We start from the raw sequence: 10,640 nt of genomic DNA, 5'->3' as shown, positions 1-10,640 counted from the left end.
GGCGACACAAGAAAATACACACATAACCATACCATTCATATTTTCCTTTCTTAAATTAAGGGATGAGATTATCGGATCAGGCTCTTAATTAATTTCATAACACAAATTAATGAAAATTAAATAAATGAGAGAGATTGAGAGACAGAGAGAGAGAGAGAATAAAATAAACAATTACGAGTATCTAACAATTAGGGAGATAATACAATGCTCACATTATTTAAGGATTTTAATTGAGATAAAATAGCTGTGGATGAGCTTTTGGGCTATATATAAGTAGAGAGGTGCATTCAGTCTCTGTGTCTATGTGAAGTCAAGTCTTCAAAGGTTGTCTTGTAAGTTGTAACGAGTCTTTACTTTTTAAGTGTTTTTAACTCTTTCTCTCTCTCTCTCTCTCTCTCCCCCTATGTTCTGTACAAGTCTCTCCTTTTATCTGGGACTTCCTATTTCAAACACTTGATATTCTGGGGGTTCTAGTTATATTGTTGCAAGAATTTGGAAACTGAAAAATCTTCCAAATAAATAAACCAGAATACCACACACACAAAAAGGGAAATTTTTTCACTATTCACTTTCTTTTCTCCCTTTACTTACACTTTTGGAGGCTTGTCTTGAAAAGGGAATATAAATTATGGGGGCTCCTTTGTCAGATTGGCCATGGCAGAACTTGGGAATTTACAAGGTAACCTACAGATTCTAGTATAACATAAATAAGGGTTTATTTAGTTATTAATTTTTGTGTGTCTGCGTGTTTTTTTTTAACAGTATTTGGTTCTTGGACCTCTGTTTGCAAAAGCCTTGGACTCACTAATACATGAAGAGCTCCCAAATCAATCATGGTGTGTCTATGCTGTGATGATATACCTTTTTAGGTGTTTTATATATCAAATGTGGAGTTCCTATTGTAACATGCTATTCCTAACAAGAAATAAGAGGATTCTCCAAAGGGGTGTTGATTTCAAGCAGATTGACAATGAATGGGACTGGTAATTCTACATAGATATTCCATTTTTGTAATCACAATATTTGTATATGGGGGTGACGAGATCATTATATTTTGGTTTTTCAGGGACAATTTCTTGATTCTTCAGGCTATTTTGTCTTCCATTGCTCTCTTTGCCTTTCCGTATCTTCAGAACCTTCCGTTGTGGAATTTCAAGGGTCTTATGGCGGTTTTAATTCTTCATGTGGGAGTTTCTGAGCCATTGTATTATTGGGTTCATAAGTTGATTCACAACAACGAATATATCTTCACTAATTATCACTCTCTCCACCATTCTTCTCCGGTTCCTCAGCCTTTTACAGGTACATCAATATATCTTTTAATAATTAAAGAAAATGGTAATTTAATTAGTTAATCCCATTATAAAATCTAGTCACTCGTTAGACATTCTAGATTCTACAGCCATTGGGATTGATTTTTTTTTTTTTTTTTTTTTTTTGTGTACAGTCGTTGAATATCTTTTCATTATCTTAAAAAAAAAATATTGGTCAAGAAACGTGACGTCGTTATCCCTTCTGTCCCTAAAAAAAAGTCAATGCAATGAAGTGTGGAGAGATTATATACTAACAATTTTCATTTTCAAAATAAAGTGAAATTATATTATGCCATATTAAATTTATGGTAAAATGAGATGTTCCTTCCAATAAAGTCCATTTAAAAAAAAAAAAATTTGAGTTCCGGAAGCAACTATAAAAATTTATTAATTAGGAATTAAATACCAAAATAATATATCTTATTAGTATTTAACTTTTTAAATAAATATGTTGTTGCAGCTGGCCATGGTACACTATTGGAGCACTTGGTTTTAAGCGTGGTCCTTGGAATCCCAATTATTGGCGCTTCTCTGATGGGATTTGGATCTATAAGCATGATATGTGGTTACGTTTTAATTTTTGATTTCCTACGATGCTTGGGACATAGCAATGTCGAAATTATTTCCCACAAGATTTTTGACAAGTTACCGTTTCTCAAATATCTACTATACACACCCACGTAAGTAATCTTTTCCAAACACGTCACGTTTCTTTGAGCCATTAAACCCACATGACCGTTTTTTAAGTATTTCTTTTTCGGCGAAAAATATAATTAGGTGAGTCTCGTTGGCTTAATTTGTGTTTGAAATAGAGTAAATGGCCAATCTTTAAACACGCAACATAACAAAACTATGCCTTGAAAAGCGGAAAGTCTCGAAATGTATTTTTCAGGTTGTTGTGGAAATATTTGGCAAATGGTTTTTATTTATTAATTTTGTGTGTGCCAATTGGATGACTAAATCATATATGGTTGGGCAGTGATTCTTAATTGGAAAAATGGCATGAACTAGCCAATTCAAACTATGACTTTTGCAAAATAGCCATAGTTTCATTAGGTTAACCAAAATAGCCATCACTCTCATCCCTGGACTAAATTAATCCTGCCTGGATTAAATTTAATCCCGATATTTTGTGTGGATTAAATTTAATCCTGCCTGGATTAATAATCGCAGCTTGGCTATTTTGCTTATACTTGATAAACTTTGGCTATTTTGCAAATCCTTAAGTTCTATTTGGCCATTTAGCCGTTTGACCCTTCTTAATTTCATAAAGCTATTACAGTACAACACCCGAATTATATTATTTTGGTGGGGACATTACCCGAATTAAATTAAATTTTCTTTGTAAAAATAAATAAAACTCTTTATTTTATTTTTTTTTTCAAATTTTAGTTCATTGACTACTCACTCATCATCAGTGTATCCAACTGCAAATTTAAGGACTAATTTTGATGAAATAAGTAAGTTAGACCCACCGTTTTAATTATAAAATAAATAAGTTAGACCGCCAATCTTGATGGAGACAATTTACTTTCAGTGACCATATATACATATTACTACTTTCCTTTTCTAAACTTTATTAGCGTATTTTTCTTATTTTGGCTGCAGATACCACAGCTTACATCATACAGAAATGGGCACAAATTTCTGTCTCTTTATGCCTCTTTTCGATGCGCTGGGAAAAACATTAAACACGAGATCATGGGAGTTACACAAATATATGAGTTCAAAAGCAGGTGGGTCACAAAACCACTTCTCAAATTGAACAATATATATATATATATATATATATATATATATATATATATATACTGAGAGAATTGTTCTCAACTCAATTATCTATGTAGCTCAAATTAAGTTATTTATGCCATGTTATAATGTTATTAACTCATTTTCAAGCATTATAACGCGATATTAAAAGATAGGCGATGATGTGTTATACTTTAATTGGAGGGACATAGAATGAGATTAGAGTCGCCCAAAAATAAAAGAAATTGTATCATGTCATTTTGTATAGTAAGCAATTTGATGGCATTAAAAAAATTAGCATTTTTTCCATGCAGGTAAAAACGGAAAAGTGCCGGATTTTGTGTTCTTGGCCCACGTCGTGGATGTGACACAATCCCTTCACGTGTGCTTTGTGTTTAGGAGCTTCGCGTCGTTGCCGTACTCGATAAGATTCTTCTTGATCCCGATGGTTCCGGGGGCTTTCCTCTTCATGTTGGGGATGTGGATTTGGTCCAAGGTTTTTCTGGTCTCTTTCTATACTCTCCGTAATCGGCTACATCAAACTTGGGTCGTGCCACGATACGGGTTTCAGGTGTGTTCGCACTCACACAATTTATAAACTAATTAAATAAATTAAGGTTATGATATGTTAATAATTATTTAAATTTAGAGAGATTATTACTACTTTTTTATCATCAAATCAAGCATGCATGTAGTGATACCTAGCATAGTCTAAACTTTAGAGATTGTGAGTTCAATCTTCACCGGCAACAAAGCTATCATTCAAAAAAAAATGTAAGCATGTAGTATCTATCTAAAAAAATGTATTTCTTTTTAAAAAATGTATTTTTTGAAAAGTTAAAATCCTTTAAACTTGTAAGTTTTGATATGACAAATTTGATAGATTATTCAATTTTTGTCTATATGTTTCTATATATATCTTTTCCACGTGTGGTTTTCCTAATAGAAAAATCCCACGTACTATTTTTTTTTTCTTATTTTTTTACGAGAATTTTACTGAGCCAAATTTTAAGTAATTAGGGATTTATAAGCTTAGTTTGTTGCCCTTGCAAATGGAATGGGACAGATGCTAGTATAACTATTAAATTTACAATAATGTTTTGAAGCACCTGATTCGGTCTATACAGTTAAACATTAAGGACCACTTACAATCTTTATTCACGCTGACACTTTCATACTTCAGAAAAGATGGTGACTATATTAATGTTAGAAGTTACATTTTTTCTAATTTTCATAACTTGTGCAAATGTGTAACTTATTTTTCAATTTTTTTTTAATAACTTCGTTGGGACAGTACTTCTTGCCATTTGCAACTGAAGGCATAAACAAGCAAATAGAGCAGGCCATTCTTAGGGCTGATAAGTTGGGGATTAAGGTCATAAGCTTGGCTGCATTAAACAAGGTTTGTCCGTTTATCATATTTTATATTTATTTTTGTGATTTCCTGTATTGTGACATGCATATTTCTTTGCTTAATAATATATACTATATATAGGACACTATAGTTTTCAAATTTTAATAGTTCTATAGGCATGAAATAATATCTGATCTGGTTTGGGTTGGGTTGTTGTTGGGCGTTAATATATATTAATAACCAAAGACCTAATGAAATCGCCATCAGTTACTCGTACCGTCCACCATTTAAAAAAAATAAAATCAATAAATTGTTTTGGGGACCTCTCTAGCTAATCTCTTTAGGAGTTATGATCCGTTCACTGGTATTTCACAGAATTCTGATCTCTGACTCCGATTATACACTGTTTTTGTTCTTACTTTATTGAAAACTTCTAATGTCTTTATAAGCTAGAGTTTTAAATATATTTAGCCAAAAGTTTGAAGGAATTCAATAACGTAGGTAGAAACTTTATTGACGTACTCAATAAGTATTTGTTTGAAGGAGAGAGAGAGAGAGAGAGAGAGAGAGAGAGAGAGAGAGATAGAGAGATCTATTAAAGAATTAAATAGATTTTGGAAGAAGATCAACGCCAATGTTTTTCCCTCTTAAAATATTGCTGCTAATTTAGGGAGAGGGTCTATTTTGAGAAAATATACCTCTCTTGATAAAAAAAAAATTATTACACGAAATAGTCTTTTGAAATTAATTGCTTAAATAAAGTTACATTTTGTAAATTTTTAGCAAAATAAATAAAGTTAAAATTGCATATAAAGATATTTACAAAGTAAATAGAAATATTGACATTGATACATGTATAATTAAATTATATACAATAATAATAAAAAAAAATGATTGTATTATGTGTGGTAAAAAAAAAGTGTTATGCATTAATTTAACCGATTTTAAATATTCGTTTCAAACAATGGATTCTGACATATAATTTTTATACGCTGAAGATTATGGGCAGCTACCAATATTTGGGGTGCATATGATGGCCATTATATTTAAAATTAGCAGTAGATCTGTACGATATGGAACAGAAAACTGCTGTAGATTTTTTTTTTTTTTTTGTCTGAAATAAATACAGTTGGATTTAACAAAATATCTGAGAGACCAAAAAAACATGCATAACTCACACTCATTTCTCCTCCATACACTCTCGCTGACATATAAGTATTAAAAATGATATCACTTCGCAATACGTACAATGTTCTTTCGTTGTCACGTTCACAATAACAAGCCTAATATATTTCACTAAAAAACTCTACACCAATAGTAAGGGAAAAAAAAAAAAAAAAACTCCACACCATATCACTTACATACCTTCTTCACATGCAAGAATGCATGTATTGGTTGAGAACTAAACGATCGTCCACATTTGTTATTCACCTTTTTTTTTTCCGTGATCTGGTTTAATGTGTCTTTTGTACATCGTGGGTCCTAAAAAAAAGACCTCCACAATTTTCCCTAGTCAGGAGTGTAGTAAACATGTAATTTGCACAAAATAAAGGGAATGCTTTTTACTACTTATAACTACTTTATCATTGATGAATTTGATTATTTGTAATTATTATTATAATTATAATAATTACTGAGAGGCATTACATAGGCATTCATATAACTAACTAACTTCCTGAAGAGCATTCTAGACTATTATATAGGAATATAGGATGTTACTCGCTTGATTTAAAATCATGATTTAAGATTTTAAAACTTTTATAGTTCGATATATCAAATTAGTTTGATTTTTATTCAAATAACTTTTTAATTTTAAGGTGACGTAGCTAAATAGTTAATATAAAGTTATGAATTTGCAAAATAGCCAATGTTTGTCTTAATTTAGTAAAATAGTCAAAATGTGCAATAATCTGGTTTTAAAAAAAAAATTTGACTACCAGATTAATTTTTTTTAGAGTGATAGATTACTTATAATAATTGTCAAAATTTTTAATTTTGACTGTCGAAAAAAATTTGAAAACGTAAATTTGATTACTTTACTGAAAAGTTGAAACTTTGGCTATTTTGCTAATGCGTAAGTTTCAAATGGCTATTTTGTACGATTTGGAATTAAATGAATGTTTTCTTTTATAACTACAATCAATAATTTAACGTTCGAGTATCATCTTATAAGCTTTATCATGTAGTTTTCAACTCCATCCCATATTTCTACAGTACTTTACTTTATAAATATATTTAAATTCAAGATTCTGAAAAAAAAATATAAATGAATAGAAGGCGAATATAAATTTTTTTTTTCGAAGAGAATCCATGGATAATATATATTTATGTAATAGATAGAGTAGTTCTGAATTAGAGTTACAATACTTTTTTGTTGGTATATATACAATTTTAAGCATAAAGGTAGCTCCTAAACTTCTATTTCTGTTCGTCGAAGGATGTTTTGGAGCTTTGGGTTAGTAATGCTTACCTTGCTAATTTACTTTTACCTCCATAGTTTCTACTGATTAATATTAATGTTAATTATTGTTTATTTATCTGTTATCAGTGGATACACTAAAAATAATAAAAATCTAACATTTTTTTTTTCTGAAATTTTGCAAGGACGACCAAAGATTAAATCACAACGAATTAGTTTTGAAATGTCCCTGTTCCTTATAAATCGTGGCACCAGTAAATTGGTTATTAAATTTCTTTGAGGACTTTATCAAGTTTGGTACAATTACTGTGAACAAAATTATATCATAGTTTCTCTCTTCAATCGTTACGTCCTGATAAATATCAGTATAGTACAGATATAGATGTACAAGTATACATTGACAAAAGGTCAAATGGTACTACTAGACAACATATATCTAGCTATATAGCGGACCACCGGTTATTATCATTGATTCATTTCATTATTTTGGTAAGTAATATTTAACGCGTTTATATAAAATCAGAATGAATCTCTGAATGGTGGTGGAACCCTTTTCGTGGACAAGCATCCGGACCTTAAAATCAGAGTCGTCCATGGAAACACTTTGACCGCCGCAGTGATTTTGAACGAAATCCCGAAGGATGTGAAAGAGGTGTTCCTAACCGGAGCCACTTCTAAGCTCGGAAGAGCCATTGCGCTTTATCTCTGCCGTCGAAAAATCCGTGTTCTTGTGAGTATACCTTAGCATTTTTTTATTAGTTATTATTATTATATGAATGAAATTGTCACCTACTTGACCGATGGGAAGAAAATTCTTATTAGAAGTTTGTTTTCGCATTTTAAGGTAATTTGATACACAAAAGCAGTTCATCTTTCTAACAATTTTTAAGTCTTCATATTTGTTTTCGTGGCAAAGATGTCATGTAATTTTTCGTAGTTTGTAAAGACAATTATAATTAATTAGGTATCATAATTCTATGAATACTTAAAAGACCGTTTCTGATTTTGTGTGTGTGTGTGTGTGTGAACATAGTCACATGTTCTCCTCAAACTTTTAAGGACAGAGATATTTGAGTAGTTGAATTTTATTTTTGTGTGAAGCGATATATGCATTAAATTGATTGTGTGGCTTAAGTCAATTACATTCACACACTGAATTTACATGTATGCATAAAGAGATAAGAGAATTGCTGAACAAATAGCGATGCCTGTTTTTTTTTTTTTTTTTTTTTTTTTTTTTTTTTTTATCATTATTGGACTGATCAGATTCTGATTATGTGGGTCACGGGGTAGTAATACAAGACGGGTCTGATCTGAAATGCGTTTATGTCAATGTTGATATGTGCACATGCACATGCACGTACATATCGATCTCTGTGCATGTTCTTAAATTTACAGCGATTCAAATTTTCAGATGTTGACGCTATCAAGCGAAAGGTTTCAAAAGATACAAAAGGAAGCTCCTGCGGATTGCCAAACCTACCTTGTTCAAGTCACAAAATACCAAGCAGCACAACATTGCAAGGTATAATACTAATATCTACTATACAGCTTACCATAGTAGTAAATCTGCTTGATATTATTTACCCCAAAAGTTAGACCTTTATGCTTAATGGTCCAAAGGAGTTAATGGGTTAGTGTGAGAAAGAGACATCTTCATCAAATTCGCACATTTTTTTGGGCCATCTCACAGGTCCCACGTGGATTTGCGTATTTATTTTTGACAGGCTTAGATTTTAACGAAATAGGTTAATTTGTTATATTCACACGTGTGATGTGACTATAAATTTTACGTTATTATTTACTTTTACTGTAACTGAATGGCATATGTTTTTGGTCACAAATTGTGTAGACATGGATCGTTGGCAAGTGGATAACTCCTAGAGAGCAAAGTTGGGCTCCATCAGGGACACATTTTCATCAATTTGTTGTCCCTCCAATCTTTTCCTTCAGAAGAGACTGCACTTATGGTGACCTGGCAGCCATGAGGCTACCGGAAGACGTTGAAGAGCTAGGCTCTTGTGAGGTAATTGCTTTTTTCTTCAACAAAATCTTTTGTGTGCCTACTTAATTTCTAAGTTAATAACTTGCTAAAACTTAACATATCGTGTATCTATTTTACATTTTTTTTTTTCTCATTTTCATCACAATTCTTTTCATCTTCGAATTAGTTGCGCTAGGATTAGAATTTTCAGTGGTCGATATCGTAGAAGTAATTCGAAAATTCTAATCCTAGCGCAACTAATTCGAAAATGAAAAGAATTGGGATGAAAATGATTTGAAAATGAGAGAAAAATATGGGTTTTTTGAATCAGGGATATTTTGGTCCAAAATGTGTCCAAAAGTCCATATTTAGATATTTTTAAATATTAGAGTCTAATCTTGATATTTAATGGCTTATTAAGCCCAATTAATGAAATTTCTCTTTACAATTGTGCTCTTGTTGACTAGTGAATATGGTCAAAGCATTTTGACCGGTTAATATTAACCGGATAATCTGATTTACTTACCAATTTTTCTGGTAAATAAAAGAAAAAAAAACTGTTAATTCAGTCATAGAAAAGGGAAAAAATCACAAAAGCAATTTTTCAAGCACGCTGCTTTTGAGATATAATCCAAAAACGGTTATCAGAAACAATTACCACAAGCCACCTTTAATATCTTGCAAGCCTTTTGACTGGTTAAAGCAGTTATTATTCGAGCCAGCCTTTATTATTTGGAAAAATGGTATGAAGAATCCAATTCAAACTATGACTTTTGCAAAATAGTCATAGTTTCATTAGGTATAGCAAAATAGCCAATTGAGAGTACTGCGACTTTTAATCATGTCTCGATTAATTTTAATCCAGCCTTCATTAAACTTATATTCTGTCTTTATAGTTCGTTGGGATTAAATTTAATCCAGCCTAGATTAATCTTACTTTGGCTAGTTTACTTATAGTTGACAAACTATGACTATTTTATGACATTGAGCTATTTAATTAATTGATTGAATTTTTTTGTTTCTTTGAAACATAAATACTTTGGATTATAGTACACAATGGACAGAGGCGTAGTACATGCATGCCACGCCGGAGGAGTGGTTCATGCGCTCGAAGGTTGGAGTCACCATGAGGTTGGAGCACTCGATGTTGACCGAATCGATGTTGTGTGGAACGCTGCCCTAAAACATGGCTTGAAACCGGTTTCGACCAACAAAATAACAAGTTCTGTTATGCAGGACTGATTTTCTTTACGGCAATGCATGGAAGCTGGATAATTTCTTCTTGCCGTTTACGTTCCATTTTTCTTTTCTTACACTTAATTTGCTTCTACCAAAAAAAAAAAACATGGGAAGCAAGTTGCGTGGGTATGATAAAAATAATTTGATCGTATTAGTGCTTCCCATAAATGTACTTGAGTCGATTCAAGCTTAATACGAAAAGCGATGTCGTAGGATATCTTTTTCTTTTTTGAAGCAAAAATTCCCACATATGTATGTGTTATACGTCCATGCTGTAAACAGAAAGCTACCAGGTAATGTTTAAAATAAAAGTTTAACTTTGCTGGTACAAGCGTTTGACAATCTTCCTGAATTTGATAACACCGATGATTAAACATCTAAAGGAAAAGTAGTTGGTCACAATGAATATGCTTGGTGTAAGAGAGAATCATCTCTTTGCTAACCGAAAGCTGAGCCTAGCTGCATTCATTTATGATTTTTTAAACTAAATTGTCAAATAAGTGAACTAACTTGGCTCTTTAAATTTGATTTGAATAAAATCACTTACAAGCATGGGTGTCTAAACAGGATTCGTTAAAATGG

At 31.7% G+C, this 10,640-nt stretch overlaps 1 protein-coding gene across 1 annotated transcript; it reads left to right on the top strand.

The window, feature by feature from the left end:
* The first annotated feature begins 225 nt into the window (after positions 1-225).
* On the top strand, positions 226-10,389 carry CER3 (Fatty acid hydroxylase superfamily). Its single transcript, XM_089615071.1, has 12 exons — positions 226-332; positions 617-679; positions 763-983; positions 1,067-1,302; positions 1,774-1,993; positions 2,922-3,049; positions 3,377-3,633; positions 4,357-4,464; positions 7,359-7,565; positions 8,250-8,360; positions 8,688-8,861; positions 9,870-10,389. The coding sequence occupies exons 2-12, from the start codon at positions 629-631 to the stop codon at positions 10,059-10,061; spliced, it is 1,905 nt and encodes a 634-aa protein (XP_089471197.1). The 5' UTR covers positions 226-332; positions 617-628; the 3' UTR covers positions 10,062-10,389.
* Positions 10,390-10,640: the final 251 nt, after the last annotated feature.

This window comes from Urtica dioica, chromosome 5 (assembly GCF_054948205.1).
Source record: "Urtica dioica subsp. dioica isolate 48M chromosome 5, U.dioica_male_clone48M_v1_H2, whole genome shotgun sequence".
NCBI classification, from domain to species: Eukaryota; Viridiplantae; Streptophyta; class Magnoliopsida; order Rosales; family Urticaceae; genus Urtica; species Urtica dioica.
This window is presented reverse-complemented; position numbering and strand designations above follow the sequence as displayed.